Source organism: Dromiciops gliroides, chromosome 6 (assembly GCF_019393635.1).
Source record: "Dromiciops gliroides isolate mDroGli1 chromosome 6, mDroGli1.pri, whole genome shotgun sequence".
NCBI lineage: Eukaryota > Metazoa > Chordata > Mammalia > Microbiotheria > Microbiotheriidae > Dromiciops > Dromiciops gliroides.
This window is the reverse complement of record NC_057866.1, coordinates 11,449,264-11,470,370: the sequence shown is the minus strand read 5'-3', so window position 1 is coordinate 11,470,370 and position 21,107 is coordinate 11,449,264. Positions and strand designations below refer to the sequence as shown.

At 38.0% G+C, this 21,107-nt stretch overlaps 1 protein-coding gene across 4 annotated transcripts in view; it reads left to right on the top strand.

The window, feature by feature from the left end:
* Positions 1 to 21,107, top strand: part of RTN3 (reticulon 3) — a 55,719-nt gene that overhangs the window by 8,805 nt on the left and 25,807 nt on the right. The window contains exons 2-3 of one of the 4 annotated variants that reach the window (XM_043971705.1): positions 5,947 to 5,997; positions 13,114 to 15,273. The exons of 1 other annotated variant lie outside the window; for it this stretch is intronic. In XM_043971705.1, the coding sequence (XP_043827640.1) occupies positions 5,947 to 5,997; positions 13,114 to 15,273 (2,211 nt within the window). Of the gene's footprint in view, positions 1 to 5,946; positions 5,998 to 13,014; positions 15,274 to 21,107 lie in introns of all 4 variants that reach the window. 2 more of the 4 variants (XM_043971704.1, XM_043971707.1) reach the window with 2 other exon arrangements.

Genomic DNA, 21,107 nt, shown 5'->3' with positions numbered 1-21,107 from the left:
CAGCTAGGTGGTGCAGTGGATAAAGCACCTGCCCTGGAGTCAGGAGGACCTGAGTTCAAATGTGGCCTCAGACACTTGACCCATACTAGCTGTGTGACTCTGGGCAAGTCACTTAACCCTCATTGCCCTCCCCCCCCCAAAAAAAATGTTGCATTATTTTAATCATATTACTTCAGAGTTGAGAGGTTATTTTCCACTGATGATGACCTTATTTAATCTGTAAGATGAGAAATTGCACCAGTTGTCCACTAAGGTCCTTTCCAGATCAAAATAGTATGATTCTAGATAAAATGACCCTGACTTCCCATATAGTTTTATTTATAGGTAAGTTTGGATTCCTCCCCACCCCATTTTTTCCTCTGAGCATATTACTATATTTTATTATCAATATTCACATTAATTAAAGATTCTGACACAGTTTAAAAATTAGTTACTTGATTTCATTCATATGATCCAAGCTGGAGAGAGCCTAAAAGTTCTAGGCCAACCTCATTTTACAAAGGAAGAAACTGAGGCCCAGAAAATTTCCGTGAATATAATGATAAATTGATCTTCTCCTGTGGGCAAAGTTACTACTACAGACAAAAAGCCAAGATGTATTTAACTTGCTTTCCATTGCTGGGGAGGATACAAGGATATAAATAAATATTGTCTTGTTTAAACTTTAGAAGCCCAAATTCTTGCAGGCTAGCTAGTTTCTTATGCAGAAGCCCATTTGCTTCATTATACTTTTTTTCTTTTCTTTTTTTTCTTCATTACACTTTCTGATGTTAATTCTTTGGCACGGAGGGTTTGCCTTGTTCTCCCTCTTAGATTTGCTTTATGTTGTGATCGGCACCAGAGAAATGTGAAATACTTCCTAACTCCTGGTAGTGTAGCCATGAGGAGGACTGAGCAGAGGAGGCCACTGACCAAAAGTGGCCATGAGAACAGGTGCTGAAGGGAGTGAGGGGTTCAGCACTGGTTTTCCTCTTCTTCCCTATGGAGCCACCTGTCGTGCTTCATTCTTTGTAACTGATAATAGGGCTTCTCAAAGTCGTCCTGTATGCCTCTAAAGTGATGTTACCTTATTACTGGTTTCAAAGAATTGAAGTACTGGTCAGTCACACTAACTCAGAGGTTATCAAAGTGTAGTTGGGAGGTCCCTGAGACCCTTTCAGGAGGTCCTTAGGGTCATAACAATTTAAGATGTTTTGATTTCCAATACAGTAAATATCAATACATATAATCCACGACACAAAAAGATCTCTGGGGTCCTCGGTTTTTTTTGTGGGTTTTTTTGTGGGGCAATGGGGGTTAAGTGACTTGCCCAGGGTGGTCACACAGCTAGTAAGTGTCAAGTGTCTGAGGCTGGATTTGAACTCATGTACTCCTGAATCCAGGGCCAGTGCTTTATCCACTGCGCCACCTAGCCGCCCCCGGTCCTCGGTTTTTAAGATTGTAAAGAAGTGTCCTGAGACCAATAAGTTTTAGAGCCATTGCACTAGCTCAAACAAACCTATTCGCTGCCACAACAGAATTAGGACTGAAGGCTGAAGGGACAAGGAAGATGCTTTTTGATAAGTATTTTACTGAAATCCCCAAACTATTTTTGGAATTGGAATCTTTTGGTGTTGATGTTTCTACTAGACTGTAGCCTGCAGCTTAATTGTTGTTTACTGATTTTGTAATGAAGCAAGTTGTCCCAGGTGGGAATTCAAGGTAATTGGGTTTTGAAGTTGTGGATGAGTATTATGTATGGGCTTGAAAGAATACAAATAAAAGAATAAAACTATCCTGGAAACTGAAAAATACAATTATTTTTCAAAAGAATTGAACAAAACAAACATTTTTGGACTTTGCTACTGTGGATCTGTTTTGCTTGACTGTTTTTTCCCCCTTCTATTTTTAAAGGAATTAGGAGTATTAGGAATAGTAATGATGGTGCAAAAAAAAAAAAGAAGAAGAAAGGAGGACCATTGGAACCTTTTAAAAAGTGCAGAAGAGTACAGAAGGGAGCTCAGAAAAGCAGGACAGTTTTGAAAGTAATGAATTAAGCTTTTAAAAAAACAAGTGTGTAACGATTGGAATGACGCCACCTGCTGGATACTTACTGTAGAAGAGTTCTGCCCATGAAGCGAAGGTCTTTGAGGGCAAGACCAGGAGTCTTTTCTTTGGCGGGGAGGAAGTGACGCAGACTAGTGGGAGGAGGAAGGAAGAGACTGGCGCTCGGTCTGGCTCTCTTTCCTCTGGACTCTGGCGGAGAAGGGAGCTAGAAATGCGCTCTCCCTTTAATAGATAGGAATCTAGACCTTTCTCTCTCTCTTTACCAAATTCTTATTCTCCTTAATAAATGCTTAAAAGTCTAACTCTTGCTAAAGCTTATAATTTATTGGCGACCACTCATTAAATATTTTAGACAGACTAGCTAGAATTTTAGCCCTTAACAAGTGATATGAGATGGAAATTTGTGCACTCATTTATAGTATTCATTGCATTGAATTTTGTATGTGAAAATGCTTTTTTGTGTGTCTTAAGTTGAGAATTTTAAAAAATGAAAATAATTGAACATTAATGTGGTTATGAAGCGGATTAGCAAAGCTTTTGCCCATACAATAGAACAAATTTGTGTCAATTTGATTAAGTGCATAATTCAGTTTTGAATTTACACGTGACCAGTTTTGCAGTTTAATATTAGAAAGGGCAGATAATATAGAGAGCCAGTCACTTTTCATTTCTGTATTCATTAGTAATTAGTTAGACCCTTGGTAGTGTCAGAGTGTAAAGCTTTATGTAGAGGAACTCTTTTTAAAGAAAGCCAAAGATTAAGGAAAAATGTTGAGATGGAGGCAATTAGGAGTTGATCAGAGTAATCTACCCCCCTGTAGTAATTGAAATGGAACATGAATCCTTATGTTTGGTTACAAGCTTTTTTAATTCCACTGAAGTTGAAGAGCAGGGTTTCTACTTTTAAGCCTTTCATTTAAACTAATCCTTTAAATGGGGAATGAATAATCTAAATTGGGCAATTCACTTAAATCCTTTGGGGATTCACTACATTTAAGACACTGGACTAGGTATTTGATAAGGATGAATAAGACAGCCACCTGCTTTTTACATGAAATACATCTTTCAGATAAGTGCTAAAGTGACCGCTGGCCTGCCTGAAATTTTAGAGGATCCTTTAGATTTTGGTTATTTATTGCATCATACTGTTCTATTATTTCACAGATGCCAAAAGTCTAACTGATTCACTTGAATATTGCTTTTATGACAAGACACTACAGCTTGGGTTTGAGATTTATGCTGCATTTAGACAACAGTTTGAGTCTCAAAACCACCATTCTTGAGTCCATCTCCATAAACTAATTGTCCTTTTGGAGTGATGTTTGAAGATTACAGGAAATCTCTTACACTGTGCATCTGTTAATAAGATGTTTATAGAATAGATGCAAATTATGACTGATTATCTGTGCTCTCTATCAGTAGACATGCTATACATCATTAATGGTCTCATGTTTAAAATGTTATACCAAAATGAGGTGTTATGTGAGCGAAAGAAGGAATAGAAGCTGGGGGCAGCTAGGTGGTGCAGTGGATAAAGCACCGGCCCTGGATTCAGGAGAACCTGAGTTCAAATCTGGCCTCAGACAGTTGACACTTGCTAGCTGTGTGACCCTGGGCAAGTCACTTAACCCTCATTGCCCCACTAAAAAAAAAAATTAAAAAAAAAAGAAGGAATAGAAGCTGGTGAATTGGTAGGATCTCATTCCCTTATGCCAGCCTATTTTAATTTTTGGCATTGAATTTGCAGTTTGGTTTTTCTGGTTTGTTCAGATTTCAAGTTGAAGGTAAATGCATATATGAGTGAGATCATTTGGAAACATTAAAGAAATAGGTAAATAAGCTTACTAGGGAAAAAAGGAATAGGGATATTACTTTGTGGTAATAAATGGAGTGTTGGCTTTCTCTTTAGACTTGGAAGAGCTGTGCTCTTACTTGCAGAAAAGAAGTCATGTTGGTGACACAGTAGAGAGTCCTGGGCTTGACATGAGTTCATAAGCTTCGGCAGACACTAACTGTGTGGCCCTGGGCAAGTTAGTAACCTCTAAAATAAGGATACTTATAACATCTATACTAGTGTTGTTGTGAGAACTAAATGAGATAACATGTAAAAGACTAAAGGTTATAAAATGCTAACTACTGTTCTTTTTTTTTTTTTTTGGTGAGGCAATTGGGGTTAAGTGACTTGCCCAGGGTCACACAGCTAGTAAGTGTTAAGTGTCTGAGGTCAGATTTGAATTCAGGTCCTCCTGACTCCAGGGCTGGTCCTCTATCCACTGCGCCACCTAGCTGCCCCTAACTACTGTTCTTAAAATACATGTTTTTCCAAAGTTGTGGCACCACTTCATGTAAAAGGGGAAAAAGATATTATTTTATCTTTATGCCTATTTTTGATCGGTTTTACTTGTATGTAATATAAAGTTGATTAACTGAATTCTGTCTGGGTTTTAACAGATCAATGTATATTTGTTCCTGGGCATTTTATAATTAGTGCCTATACACACATCTCTTAGAAAAATCTTTCTTGGGGCAGCTAGGTGGCACAGTAGGTAAAGCACCAGCCCTGGATTCAGGAGGACCTGAGTTCAAACACAGCCTCAGACACTTGACACTTACTAGCTGTGTGACCCTGGGCAAGTCACTTAACCTTCATTGCTTGGTAAACCCCCCAAAAAAAAGAAGAAAGGAAAAAAACTTTCTTAAATTTTAAGTATTTTTATTCTGTATGGTTAAGATCAATGTGTAAAACATTCCAAAAAAAATGCTGTAACTGTAGAGATTAGTAAGTTTGGAGAGCTATAATTTTAAAAGTTGAAGATTGCATTTGGTCCCTTCTTTTTTTTTTTTTAAGTGAGGCAATTGGGGTTACGTGATTTGCCCAGGGTAGTAAGTGTTAAGTGTCTGAGGACGGATTTGAACTCAGGTACTCCTGATTCCAGGGCCGGTGCTCTATCCACTGCGCCACCTAGCTGCCCCTGAAAAGAACCCTTCTTTTGTTTGTTTTTTTGGGGGTGGGGCAATGAGGGTTAAGTGACTTGACCAGGGTCATACAGCTAGTAAGTGTCAAGTGTCTGAGGCCGGATTTGAACTCAGGTCCTCCTGGATCCAGGGCCAGTGTTTTATCCACTGCACCACCTAGCTGCCCCCCATTTGGTCCCTTCTTGATAATTCTTGGTAATTCTAGAAAGTATATGATAACTTGTAAATTGCTCCCATTAGTAAATTACTCTCATGATGCACTTATAAATGTTTTTAAATTTAATTTTTCTTCAATTAACAAAAATATTTTCTTCCTCTCCCAACTCCAAGAAAAAGAAGACATTTGTAATCAATAAGCATAGTCAAGCAAAACAAATTTCCGAATTGGCCATGTCCAAAATTTTTTTATTTCATTTTACATCCATAGTTACTTACTTCTCTGTTATGCACTTGAAAAGATTTAATTATCTTTTCTCCCCCCCCCCCCCCAAGAGCACTGGATTTGACATAATGATGTTTGAATCTTGGCTTCATTCCTTACTTAGCTGTATAGTCCCCTTTTCAGTCCTGAGCCTCCTTTTCCTCATCAGGGGAATTGGAATAGGTGATTTCTAATGTCCCTTCCAGCTCTTAAATCTATGAGTACTATGATTGAAACTATTCTTACAGAAAAGCTATTTTTCTTGTCAATTCCTTTTTAGTAGTAAGAATGTGGTTAGCAAAACAGTTGATTCGATCAATTTTCAGAGGTCCTTAATGTTAAAATAAAATTTTGTTACAGGGTGAGTGGAAATCTAACAGTAAAGCTGATTTATTTTTCTTCTAAAGAGAATGGTAGTGGCATTACTAAATCTGACTGGCAGAAAAGTTTTTAAAATTCCTGTGTGAGGTTGTTGAATTCTCATCCTGTATATTTTCTTTCAGATTCCTTTGTTTCTTCCTCTCAGCCTGTATCTCTATTTTCGACCTCACAAGGCAAGTCTGTAATTTTCTTGTGCGTTAATGAAAGAAAAATGTTCAGAAAGAGGCTGTAACTGGGGGTATAAGGCACAAGTTTCTTATTGTCCATCCCCCTCCCCCCAGTCCCTTAAAACCCAAATTAATAGCAAATCAGTTCATTGTGCTTATATCCAGCAGCTGTTAGCACATGATTCTCTGGAAGCATTCATTCACTAGGCAGGTAAGGTTTACTTTTAAGTATCAGCCCTAAGAAACAAAATTGACATTGCCCACTAAAATTTAGGGCAGTTAGAAGTGCCTTTCAGGGAGGGGGGAAACAACTCCAAAATGTGATAACTCCATAACTTAGGATATTGACTAGCAGCTATATAACTCTTTGGGACACTTGGTGTTTGAAAGAAAAGTAGGTAATTCATCTCCACTGCCTATACAGAAAGCACCTGTCAGCCTGCTGTGAAGTGTCTTAGCTTGGGTTTCTCTCCTGATTGTCCTTGGAGTAAGTCACTTGGCTTTCTGGCAAGCAATACTTGTCCTAGAGATTGTTGTGACTTTCCTTTTTTAATCTGGCATCTCATGGGGAAGGGAATTGACAGTATGGTCATTTCATGTTTGGGGATGTAAAGGATGGGACAGCATTGTGGGAAATGTGGAGGCAGAAGCTCATTTGTGCTGCTAAATGAATGCTGCTTCCTTGGTGCTGGTGCTGTGGTCCCCAAATGTAGGCCAGGGAGAAACCCTCATTTAAAAAAGAGTATAATTAAATGAGCTCTAAATAGCCTAAGACAACTTAGAATTTTCTTTGTGGCTAGTGGGTCATAGTTGGAATTACATATGTTGAAAGTTATACCAATTCTTTAGGGAGTCTAGCCTTAAATGGGACAAAACTGAATGAACATAGAATTTAAGATGAGTGAATGAACATAGAATTTCTGACCTATTTACTTTTTACAAGAACTATGATAGGCAAATTCTTGTATACCATGGGTTCATTCACGTTTCCTGAAACTCAGCTGTGCATATCTTAGATTACATACATGCTACACATTGTAAAAGGACCATACCATATTTGGATTCTGGTATTAGACCAGATTTTCACCAATTGTGTTCTTTCCTTTAGTGAATTTAACAATGCAAGTAAATCAATATTTTATTGGGGGGGCGTAGGGGGAGAAATAACCTTCTGTATTCCGTGCGCATTTCTTATCATTGCAAATATTATTTCAGATACTCAAAATTCCATTATTAATGGCTATTTTCATGCTGGAAAGGAATAACTTGTCTTAAACTGACCGTATATTCAATGAATATTTCCAGAAACAAATTGCAAAGAATTTAATCTAGACACTCTGCATTTGAAAAACAACAATATATTCTAATAGACGCAAAAAGAAAAGGGTTTTTTCTAATCTAAAATTTATTTATAGATTTCAGTTTCAAAAACTTGACTAGAATTTTAGATTAGTTTTATTCCTGCCCTCCCCTCCTTAGTTTTGGTAACAAAGTTCTTTTTAGGGAAGGAAAGGTAGGTTCAGGATAGTGTTAAAGAGAAAATTAGCAGCACTGTTATCTTGAAAGAACTAAAGTGTCCGATTTCATAAGACATTCAAAAATTCTAGCTGCTTTTGATAGCACTTTTTTTTTCCCTTAGGGAAGAATATCGAGATAGAAAAGTTTTCACAAATAGCACTACCCATCCAAGTTTGTTGAACAAAGGAATTTGACCTCTGATCTGCAGTTCTTGCTAGTGGCCAGTGGTGGACTTTATGGACTCCGGCTATTGTGTGGGGATCCATTCATTGGAGGCTGATTGAGAAATGCCTCGTAACAAATGAATTGGTTCTTTGCTACTTTTGGCAGATTCCACTTACCTTCAATAAAATAACAGAAGGGGAAAATAGCAGGAAGAGTCTGTTTGGTTTGAATACATTTTATTCCTTATAGAGAAATTTGGCTGCTTTGAGTAGAGGCAAGCTATTATATAAATAGTTACATATAGAGTAACCTTATATCACTAGCTATAAATTCTAGGATGCTAAGGTACATGGAAGCTAATGAGCAAGAAATAACGGGAAGAGATTACATGTCACTACTTTAGACTGAGGGAGTCATGGCTGAATTTGAAATTTAAATTATAAGATTTTCAAAGAAAAGTTCAAGTATGTTTAGTAAAAAAGTAAGTCGTTTTGGTCCTTGAAGTAGTGTATCAGCTATACTGCTATAAAAACTATTAAAGCTTAAAACTACACTCTTTTGGAATACTTTGCCTATGGAGAAATATATTTCTATAAGAATTGCTTCTTAAAGCATTTGTTTCTTAAGAAAGTTAAATTAGTCCCCTTATAAATCTTGCTTAATAAATCCTTTTTCATTATAGAATGGTAAGCTTCTGCCCAGTCCTAGTGAATTCTAAGTCAGTGAAGTACAAATTAAGATTTTACTATGGTAAAAGTGGTCTTTATTAATAAAGTGACAGCAGCAGGTTAGCAGGTCCTGCCCTTTGACTAAGGGCAGGTAAGAGATCCTTATTTCAGACCTGGAGCAAGTGAGGCTCTGAGTCAGTCACCGACTTGCCCATAGTCACACTGCTTTCTCCACTCTTTTTTTGATGTTTGCTGCTTGTTTTAAAAAGGTGAGCAACACTCGTGCTATTAATGTGTTAGCCTGGGATCACTTGAAGAAACTAGTTTAACCACGTAATCACTAAATTGACGACTAGAGTAATGTTCTAAAGATGTACCGTGTCAAGCATAAATGCCAACTAATACATAATTACCCTCTAAAAACCACAGTGAATATTTTTCATTAAAAATAGATGCAGAAGAAAATAACATGAGACTTTTTGTCTTTAGAAAACATTGCAGAAAATGATTGGGGCTGGGGAACAAACAAATTTTAAAATTCTGCCATGAAGTACAGGAAACATACTTGCTTTGTTAGATGTTTGCATTCAGTCTGGCCAGTGCAGTACTGTATAGGCATCTGGAATAGGAAGTTACAACACTGATACCTTTGGGACAAGCCTTGATGAGGAAAAAATGAGCCAGTTACAGCCTTTTTAAATTTTAAAAATAAAAGAAAACATTTTTCTTTGTACAAAAGAACCTTTTTTTGTTTTGGATCTAGTTTAGCTGCAAAGCGTCTGCTGGCTAACTTCCTATTTTGATGCTATGGCTGAAAGTTGCTGATGTTCTGCACGTTTTTCAACGTTGAAGCTCTTTCCCTCGTTTTTTGTTAATGTGTTGTTGTTTTTTTAATTCATGTAGAGGAAAACCTATGCCTGAATATTTTTTCAAGCTAAACTCGTATATGTGTGTGCACATTTGTATGTCTTATGTATGGCAATGACAAAGTAGTTGGTCAAGTTATAACTAAAATGGTACTCTGTATTGCTCATTCCTTTTGTGATAGGTTGTTACTTGTTCCCAGGTTTACAGTGCTACATTATAGAGACAGTAATATTCATGTAAAGAAGTTGCACCATCTCAAATAGAAAAAGATGAGGTGTATGGTGATATATATAGTAACCAGGGTAGTATTTGTTATTTTGTGGTGATAGTGTTCTTGGAGACCATCAGCTTAAGAGTATAATTTCTAATTTAACTCTTCTAGTTTTACCTTAGATATTCTTATTTTAAACTATTGAAGGTTCTTTAGGTTTTAAGGCAATCTAGAGACACAGGGCCCAATATGTCTGACTGACAAAGTTTGGAACATAATCATGCTCACTGTTTTCTCAGTCTAAAGCCCTTGTTTGCCATGTCTGAGTGGGTAGGGATTTTTATTAGTATTAAGGCCTCTTGAAAACAAAATACTGGCTAAATGGACTCTAGTTTTAAAAAAAAGAGGATGTTTTTGGAATTAATTTTAACACTGCTTGACAGTATTTCTTTCCTGCCTGGTTATTGAATGAGATAGCTATTTCTCTGAGGTTAGAGATTAGCCATCGTTGTTTCCAACAAGTAGCCTTAACATTAATGCTTCTTCATAATGAAGTACACAATATTTTGAAAACTGTTGTAAACCTAATATTTCACGATCCTCACAATATTGCCATCTAGTCTTGGGCAACTATACTGCCACATAGAAACTATGCTTATTGGCTATATCAAAAAGTTAAAAGGTTTATTAAATTCTGTACTAATTTGTATTTCTTTCACAAAATCACAAAATTTAATTTCAACATTGTCTTGCATTTTTTTAGTGAAAGTAGATTTTTTTTAAAAAAGGTAGCTTCTACCTGTCAGTGCTTCTAACATTGCCAGATAATTTACTCTTCATAAATGCTGACACAATTCTGTGCTGAAATTGCAAACAGGAGGATAAAAATGAAAAGAACAGAAGGAAATGCTTTTTTTTTTTCCTTTGTAAATACAGGAATCAATAAACTAAACCAGAGTCTTCCAGTATCTTAGTAGGACCACACTGGTGATGTTGGGTTCTGAGAACTATTCTCTTAAGCTAGGGCAAGTCTGAGCCAGACTAGAGGCTGGTTGACTTGGCTATCTGAGGATCAGTCTAGATTGATCAAGTGACAATTACGAAAAATATTTTTGTCCATGGCAAATGAAGCAGGACCATATATTGAAATCTCATTGGAATTGTTATCTTTGTGTGTTAGAAATTACGGATCTATTGAAGAAAAGGGAGGCTAAGTTAATTAAAAAAAAATATGAGGGCTAACAAAAGCAATTTTTAATCAGAGGGTAAATTCTATTGAATAGTTAAAGCGGAACACTTTCTTATGATATTGATGGTCAGTAAATGTTAAATACATTAATCAATTAGCAAGCGTTTATTAAATGTCTATGTGAGACTGAGCTCTGTTTAGTAGGTTTTTCTCTTTAGCACCATTGTTTCCCTTATAATTGGTTATTTCAGTGAATTTGAGGCAAAGGTTTGTGCTAAGTAAATATTTTAAAATCAGAAATTAGTTTATTCTTACTCAACAGAAACACAACCCAGATTTTACAAATTTCCCTAAGCATTGTTATCAACTTGATTTTTATATCCGTTTCTTTACAAAACGTCATGCCTCAGACTTTGAGGAATTTTAGCCATTACTAATATGAGTCCAAAAAACATTTATTGCTTACCTCCCTGTACAGAACAGTTAGACGTCGGGAAACAAAAAAAGCTTAAACAATACTCTTGTCAAGAAGTTTATGACCTAATAGATAATGCAAACTCAGAATTCCCATTCCTAGATCTGTCTAATCCAGACAGTATTCATTGAATAAGTAGCCATTTTTAAAAGCCCAGTTTACTAGTCATTACTACAGCTTATTTGTACAAATTTAATTCACCTTATGTTTAGAATGCATTCTGTAACGCATTCTGGCAGACGGTACACTCTGTTTGGGATTTTTTTACTCATTAGCACCGAGTATAGATTATAATTGGGTTAAACTATTTTTTATTCTTGTTGCACAGATTGTGTACCACTAAATTTTAATAACTTCTCTTTTCTCTGACCTCAGATTATGATTACTGTAGTCTGCTAGTAGATCCCATTACAAGGTTCAAAGGAATATCTTATAACAGTGGAATTTTTTGACTTTGTGTTGGGATTTGACCAATATTTTCTTCATTTTTAACTGTGGAAATTGTCTGTAGGTTGAGACTTGAAGTCGCCAGGATTCTCACTTGTTGCTATTTAGTATATTGTAGGTGATTTATTCTTTTCACATACAAAAGAGAATGAAAATGGCCTTTGTTGACTTCTGATGAAAGCTACTATGGGATTGTAATGTGGAATATGCTATGCCAGCCCTAGGAAAGTTGCAAAGGAAAGTGAACTTTGTTTAGCAATTTCCTACTTGTCTTCTAGTACCTCTGCTGAAAGCCCTCCAATTTTGTGTTCACCCAGGCTGGCTCTCCCTGATCTGAGGACTGAATTTTTCTTTCCATCCTTCTCCAATTCAGATCTTCTTTCTAGAGCCTCTACTGGCTATGACATTGGAAAGTAGTCTGATAAAATATCAATAAATATTTCTTTTGAGGTGCCTTGTGCTGTGAGATGCAAAGATAGAACAAAATTGGCTCTTTTTGGAATTTACATCCTAATGGGAAGATACCAAGTAGATTTGAGGTATTCTTAGGCGTGTTAATGACTAATTAGGTTTAATCTGTTACTTTTGCAAGAGTATTTGCATATTAAGAGATGACTTCTTGAAAGAAATCCAAATGGTTGAAAAATTTGGAGAATATGATCTTTTCAAGACCCTTCAAATTACACTCTATAAGCCATTATCTATATTTAAGAGCAGCCTTTGTGTCTAGGACAGAACCTTCTTGGCTGTTAAGCATGAGAGAACTAGCTCTGTGCCCTCTTCAGTTCAGAGGGAAGACTAGCCCTGCCAGGTACCCTTCTTGTAGAATAGTGAATTTTATTTTTTAAAATGTCATGTTACATTTTTACAAACTTCTACTCAGTGAGCCATCTTTTGTAACAAAATCTTCAAAAGAAAAAAGCAATTCATCACATCAGCGTGCTGTGTCTGAGATCATAGGCAACATTGCTCTTCCATATTTGTTACCTTTACAGTAAAAGCAGAAAAATTCCCAAGGTTGATCATCAGAATCATACAGCATAGAACAGTGTATTCATAATGAGATAAGACCATGTATTCCAAATTGTTTAATTTATATAGCTTATATAGTTTTTCCTGCTCCCAATTGAGAAAGAATGAAAGCCCTGTTATAAACGTTGGCAACACTTTGTGCTACCATCTAGTTAAAACTGCAAAGTGGTGTTAAGTTTGTGCTGCTTCTATTAATGCTTCTGCAAAGAAAGACCCTGCTTCCCAAAACTTCCCCTCTGTGTCTACAGTACTTTGCTCCATTGCATTCATAGCATGAAGTCGATTCCTGATTCGTGCATGCCTTGTAGGATGTGTGGTCATTGTTTTGTTGTCCACATTTATACATGTATGTGCATATACATATTTAAAATGAAAAGCATGCTGCTTTGCCTGCCTAGCTCATGTGTATTGTACTCTGTAAACATTTTTCTCTTCCAAATACTGGCTTCAGAGGGATTGAGTTCTCTATGCTCTGATAAGGGAACATCAGAAATCATGACTTCTTATCTTTCATCTTCTGCAATTCCTAACACTGACATCCTACATGAAGAAAAGAGCCAAGTATTAAACATCCAGCCTGTTTTGTCAAAAGAAGGAAAAGATGATTTTGCTGAGACTGCTAATAAAAAGATGGAGAGGCTTCATGAGCCCAGTGGAGATTCTTCAATTGAAGCTCCACCTGTTGGGTTCCTTGACACAAGAGCAGAAGTACACTGTGGTCATCCATCCATTCCAACCAGTTTTCTGGAACATCCTGCCTTTCTTACAAAGGAAACTGGAAAGCCTCATGTAAGTAAAGACCCAGGGTTAGAGAACCAAAGTGAGGTACCTGCTAGGGATGGTGAAGCTGTTTCAGATGCTGATGTCAAGTTCACTTTGCTGAAAGGGCAGAAACTACATATTGAACAGTCTGAGGCAGAAGGCATCGGTAACCATTCTTTGTCCCCATCTGAAGTTTCTGGTGTTGAAAAAGATTCTCCAGAATCCCCATTTGAAGTCATTATTGACAAAGCAACATTTGACCAGGAATTTAAAGACTCCTATAGGGAGAGCACCAGTGAACTTGGTAGCTGGGCAATGCACACTGTCCCAGAGATAACTACGGATAATTCTCCGAATAGTAGCAGAATATTCCCACTGAGAAACCAAGAGGAAAGGAATTCCCCAGCCTCTGCCTTGCTCACCAGACAGTTTTCACGAACTACTGCTGCCTTAGAAGAGGTATCTAGGTGTGTAAGCGACATGCATAACTTCACCAATGAAGTATTGACTTGGGATTTAATTTCCCAAGTGAAACATCCAGAAAAGTCTTCTGAAAACATTGCTCAAGTTTCAAGGTTAGATGGAAATGAATGTGCTTCAGAAATTCCAGCCTCACGTCCTAAAATGTGTGCTCATCAGAACATTCAGAAAATCCCCATACGTTCCATTCATGAGAACAGTCCTAGCACTGAATCAGGAGCATCCCTCTATGAAAAAGTTTCACCTGACGGTGTTGACTCTGCAAAGAAAGTCAGTATTGAAGGTATGGGAGAAAGTGTGCTGAAAGGAGTGGGGGGCACACTTATTCGATTACCAGAGTCTCATGGTGGCAAATGTGCATCATCAGGCCTCGAGGGGATTACTGAAAAGGGAGTTTTACGTGATGGCCCCCTGAAGGATGAACTAAATGGGCAGAATTCTGTGCTGGTAGAAATGATGGAAGCTGATAGTTCTGGCGAATCAGATGATACTGTCATTGAAGATATTACGACAGATATGTCATTTGACAGTGATAAAAGAGAATATGAGAAGCTTTTATGCCAAGCTACTGGTGGTGCCACAATTCAGGCATGGAAACCTATTTCTGTTCAGGATACTTTAATAGAAACAGATAAAAGGGAAATCAAAGATAAATACAGTCAGGGTGTCAGCAGTAAGACACATGAGGATTTCAGAGGCTCTATAGATGACTTTGAAACCTTACAAGTTCAGCCAGATGTGCATGGAAAAAGTCCAGTTACTGAGACTTCACATCCAGAGACAATCACCATTGATTCCACAACAAAATACATGAAGCTGTCCAGTAATTTGGATGAAATTCTTCCCCTAAAACCTGTTACAAGTGAGCATCTCAAGCTTTCTCCAGGAGAAACTTCAGGAGCCTCCATGAGGAAGAATAAAAATGACGACTCCCCAGAAGACCTTACAGCTACACTTTCAGAAACCCAAACAAAGGAAGTAAATGCCTTTGAAGCAGCACCAGAAAAGGACACAAACTTGAAAACAACCTTTCCTTTGGGAGTCTTGCATAGAGTTGGCAACATTGTGTCAAATAAGGGCACCTGTGGCAATCCCCTCCAGAATGATTTTGTCAGTCAGAGCACTCCAGTAACATCTCTAGACTTGGAACAGGAGCAGCTTACAATTAAGGCCCTTAAAGAATTAGGTGGGAGACCTGATGAGAAGATAAAGCCTTCACAAGAGGGTGTGAAAGCTTTCATGGAAGAAAATTTCATACAAACCTCAGCAGATCTGCTTACCTCAACATTTGCTTCAGAATCTTGGCCAGAGAGATCACATATCCTGAGGGAGCAAGCTGTCAAGACCACCTCTAGCCTTGACTTTGGAATTCCCCAAGAAACTACTGAAGTAGAAATGATGTCCAGCCTTAGCAAGACTGAACAGGTTAATGAGCATACACTAACAAGACTTCTCACTAACTTCTCAGGTAACCCTTTACATTAGAAATACAACATGTAATGAGTTTCCCTTTCCTGATTAGCGAGCAAATTATAATTTCTCTTTATAAACCATGTTGATCAAATTGCCCATTTTGAAAGAAGAAAAAATATGGTAGAGAAGAGGTAGGTCAAACCTTGTTCTAGTTGTTTGACTTAGTTTCTCTCTGCTTTTGCCATTTCCACAAGCAAGTAGACTAAAAAAAAAGGAGCTTTCCTGTCACAAAAATTGACCCTCCAAGAGATTTATATGTAGGCTTTCTTCTCTTGGCTGTGAGTGATTGACCTCAAGAACTGCCAATCATTAAAATCATTAAGCTTTTTATTCCTTTATGTGACTCCTTGACAATTACTATTTTGTTGACAGTTCTTAATGTGGGGTTTTAAACATGAGGCTTTTGAGATGAGTAGAGGAACAAAAGGTGAAGGACGTCCTGTTGGGAAAGAAACTAAATGAAACTTGTCATTAATCTGGGCCTGTACCGCAGAGAAATTTCACATCCTGAAAGTAGGTGACTTTGTGGGAGCCCCCTTGTGGATAAGGCACAGAGAGAGTTCATGTTCTGAGGACAGGAACAATTTGATTTCTCTTTGGCCATTGTATCCCCAGTGCTCGGCACAGTGCCTGATAAACCAGCACATATGCCTTTTTGACAGACTGAATGTGACTGGTCTGGCTATTGAGTCGTCAGCTTTGACAGATTTTTTTTTCAAGAAACTTAGTAGTGAAGGGGAGAGAGGTGGTATGGATGTTTACACCTCACCACCTCACCCCTGTACACAGAGACCTATAATACAAGGTAGAATGTAAATTTAAGGTAAGAAATAGCAGGAAAGTACTGTGGGAATTAATTCTTACTGTAGGGGTCAGGTAAGGCTTTTTGGAAAAGGTAGCATCTGAGTTAGACCTTAAAGGGTAAGAATTGGATAGATGGAATTGGGAGACAAGAGCATTTCCAGTCAGAAGGGCTTAGAGTATCATAGGATATAGAGTTGAAAAAGAACTTAGAAACCTCTCTCCTAACCCCCACATTTAAAATTAGGATCTTTTGGGGGTGGCTAGGTGGTGGAGTGGTTAAAGCACTGGCCCTGGATTCAGGGGGACCTGAGTTCAAATCCAGCCTCAGACACTTGACACTTGCTAGCTGTGTGACCCTGGGCAAGTCACTTAACTCCCATTGCTCTCCCCCATTAGGATCTTTTGTTTCTACATCATCTTTATTTCTGAACATAGCCCTCCCCTTTCCATTTCTCAGTGAGCCTTCCCTTGTGATAAAGAGGAAAAAAGAAAAGAGGAGGAAAAAAACCGAGTTCAGCAAAAGTAGTCACCACAATGATCTATACCCAGTGTTCCTCCAACTCTGCCAAGAAGGAGAAGTGTTTACTCCTCTCGGGGACCAAACTTGTTATCGTAATTATGCTTGAAATCTTCTCCCCCTCATCTAACTCGTGAGGAAGCAGGCCCAGAGCAGCGTGGAGGTCTGATCAGGCCGGCACAGGCGGCCAGCCCGCATTGCTTTTTGTGGAAAGCAAGAAAACTTAGGCACGCAGAATACAGTTTTGCTAGTGACAGATACTTGAGTTCTTGAAGGATTGATAGGTTACAAATCTTTGACAAACTCAGGAGTTGGAATTTTGTTCTTTAGGTTAGTGGGGAGTGTCAAGGTTTTGAGCAGGGCCTGGATGTCGGAATGATGTTCCAGGAAGATTTGATATGGTTTAATGTGCAAGAGAGATTGGAAGGCAACAGAGCAGAGGCAGGAAAATCAGCCTTAGAAGGCTTTTGCAGTAATTTAGGCTGGAGGTAATGAAGACCTTGATGAAACAGAGATTGGGATTGGAGAAGAAGAGACGCAAAAGGTATCGCGAAATAAACTGTACTCTGACCAGGACCTCATGGCTGACTGGATTTAGGAGATGAAAGAGCGTCAAAGAAGACTCCAGGGTTCTGAGCTTGAATGACCTTTGCCTTTAAAATGTAAGAAAAGAAATAAAATAAGGACATTGAAGGGGGTTTTTTTAATGCACAGAAAAAAAGGCCAGAAGGGTTGTTAAAAACAAGCAGGACCATTTTGAAAGCTACATGTTGACTTTATTTTTAAAGAGAAAAGTAAGTTCTACATAATAGAGATCCACAGTTTGATGTACAGTTCTTTTATATTCTATGTATATAGCAATTCCCATTTTATTTGGTGTTAAAATTCAGAATTTTTTTTTTAGATAAAAAGGGTATTTTAAGCTACTTTTACAGGTAGTGATAGCCTAGTTGGCAAATGATGAGCACTGAACTGAGTAATTCTTAGCTGCTACCTCACAAACTAGGAAAAAGCTACTATTGCTGTTTTCCAGTAGTTAAACCAAATTACATCAGGCTCTTTACTAGTTCTTCTTCAATACTGTACTAACTCTTGAATGTAGTTTTCTTTAGTTAAGATCCAAAACTCTGATTTCTAATTCTAGCTTTCACTTATACTTGGCTTCACCTTAGATAAACCTACACTGTTATGTTTCTAACTTTGTTCTTGGTTAAAATGATTTGGATAAAGCCCTGTAACTAATATGATGATTATCACTGATGCTACCTTTTTGAGCTTGGACAAGTCACATAACCTTGATGGACTCCAGTTTCTTCATCTGTAAAATGAAGACTTGGACTAGATGCCCTCTCAGGGCCCTTCCAGCTCTCAATATATGAGGCTATGCATAGGTCATAGCTGTTGAGTTGTACTTTGCTTTAGAAAGAGCTATAAATGGTAGGGTCTTATATAATTCTGTGATAAGTCTCCTCTAATAGGCTATAAAAGGGCTGTATATTGTACAGCGACCTAAATAACTCAGGTTCTAAAAAGACATTTTAAAGTCAGTTTAGCCCCTTATGAGTAAACTAGCTTGAACCAGCAACACAAATAATACAATTAAATTGTTGTAATTTGGATACTTTTTTCCATGCCCTATTTGGGTGGTAACATGAGTGAAAAGGAAGGAAATGCAAGGGGATCATTTCATATTCTGGAGAGTCAAATAAAGAAGATGGGTAAAGATAGAGTTGGAAGAGATTAATTTCTCCAAGAATGGTTTCAACTTCCTCCATAAAAAGTAAGCAAGGCCATTTAGTAAGTGTGACAGCAAATAGATTTAGGAGCTTGAAGAGACTCGAAACAGCTGCTGGTGAGGAGACTGATATAGTCAGGATTGTTTTGCTCTCCACAAATAAGGGCCCAGGGCAAGCAAGCATACGTTTGTAGTAGACTCCAAGCAACGCATCTTTGTGACTTCTTAGTTGGGTGTTGGACTTCAGGGTTGGAGTAGGAACGGAGAAGTCAACAGACATTTAAGTCCCTGTTATGATGAGTTGAAATGGTCTGTGATTGAATTAGGGGGGCAGGAACAGTAGTAATCAGTTAAGTGTTTTTGCCAGGCTCTGTACCGTAGGTGCTGGTGATACAAAGACAAAAACAGTTCCTGCCTTCCAGCAGCTTACATTTGGGAATATGAGAAAAGAGCACACATGTAAGGACATACAACTGGTTAGAGATATGTGAGGTGGGGGCAAGAGTGAGGGATAAAAAATGACTCTGGGTGACTGGCAGGATGGTGCTTCCTTGACAAAAATAGGTGCCAGTGAGACACAGCCAGTTTGAATGCCATATAGGCAGGTGGCATTGGCATTGTGGGACTAGAGCTCATGAGGGGAGTGAGGGCTGTTTGTGTAGTTCTAGGAGTCATCTTCTTAGAGATGATGTTTGGTTGGACCTCTGGAGACCAATGAGCTCATGGAGAGAGATTATAGGAAGACATGAGGACCCAGGATAGAAGGGCAGAGAAATCCAGGAGTGGACAGTGCCTTGTTGAAAAGGCTTAACTGTAGGTTCAAGACTAAAGGGAAGAGAAGTAAAGCCTTATATTTAGATAATGGACTAGGAGAATAAAGGCAAATTCAGATTCAGAAGGAATGTGGCAATGAGAGGAGAATTGTAAAGTCCAGAGATGTGGCTCACAGAAGATTTTGGAGGTTGAGCAATTTCAAGGGATGGTGAAGTCTGAGATGTAATCTCAGCCTAATTTTTCATAATAGGTGACTGAGATGGAAAAGCCCATTGCCATGTTAGAAGTGTCGTTAATTTCAATATGCAATCACCAAGGATGATGGCATGAAGGAGAATGATAACAAAAGTTAGGATGGAAAGGAAAACCGAATTGATTACTAATCATTGAAGAAGGAGAGAAAGTGAAGCAACCTGGAGATTTTTATAAATTATCTTGTATATTATCTTCTAGGGCTGCTGAGAATTGTTTAAAGATTTCAGTGACATTGTCATATTTTCAGAGAAAATTGATAAGCTGTGATAAGACTTAAACTTGGGTCTCATCTGTTTTCATTGCAGTAAACAAATAGTTATAGGGGGAATGATCGAAAGGATAATGTCCAGTTCTTCACAAATGACTGCTAATACTTCCTCCTTCAAGGCTACTTAAACATTTTGATCACATCTGCTCAGATACTTACGAGTAGCTCTGCTTTGTAGAAAATTCAAGATCTTAGTGGTAGGCTCCAAGCCTTTGCCAGCCTCCTGACAAAACTCTTCTAACAAATCTCAGTTTGCTTATAGCCTCTCTCTAATCAGCTTTAGTAAACCTGCTTCTTGTTCAGTCATCCTTTGCTGGAATCTAGGCTTCATGTGGAAGAGGAAGTAACACGTCTTCTACAAACCATGCTTCATCCTTACTTTTAAATACTGTTTAAAGAAAAACAAAAACAAAACTCTGGGAAGGTTCTTGATAATACCTCACAACTTTAAGGTTTTCCAGTTAGTTTGCTCAGATTCTTTTTTCCCCTATCTCAACTGGAAAGAGAACTCTGCCACAATAGTATGAGGTCACAGAATAATTAAAATTTATTATTTTACTCTTTTGTTGGGTTCCGTGACTCTGTGAACTTTTTATGTGTGCATTTACTCCAGTGGTGTAGATAACAAGACTAGAGCTTTTCATCAGGTATAGTTTTGAACTGTGGCCTCCTGTGGCTCCTCTTCATCAGTCTACCCAATGTGATTTGGGGTAGGGGGGCTGGGAGAGATGGAGGGGTGAATTGTTTTCCCTAGTGCATACCAGTACAGCACTTGTATTGTCATCCCTTGCTTGCTTTTGTTAAATCATTGACTGGCCTTTTTTTTCTGATTCTCCCATTTATAGGCTATCTTTTACATTACTTCTTTTACTAAGTAGTCATTGTTAATATACTATACTCGTATTCACCACTACTGCCTTTTGGGCAACCCATAGTTTGATTCTTTGGAGATCATGATAGTCCATGCTTTGTGGCTATACAGCATCATGGGAAGAATCTTGCTGTTTATTTTTGTCCTTACACACTGGCCATTTCAGTTACACTGACCTTCTGTGTCTTCTATATAGGACATTTCATCTCCTGTTTCCATGTCTTTGTACAAGTAGGCCCCATAGCAGGAATACCCTCCCTTCCCCCCTCCTTCTGGTAGGCCAGTTTCCTTCACAATCTGCTTAGGTGCCACCTTCTGCTGCTTTACCTTATCCCCTTAAAAGTTACTCTGTCATTGTGCAAAAAGTTTCCAGGCCTCTACATTTTAGGAGTTTTCTATAGTTAAAAGGCCAAGGCATTTATTTCTTATATAAATCTTAGATTTTAGGCCTAGTGGCTTCTACCAACTAAATTTAATCCCATCTGTTTATTTCTTCCTTGGAGAAAAATCATTGCCTAAAACATGTAAGAGTGGGGGTAACTGGACAGCAGGAAGGGGTGTGTGTCCATCCGTCCGTCCATTCAATCGCCATTCTGGATTGTATT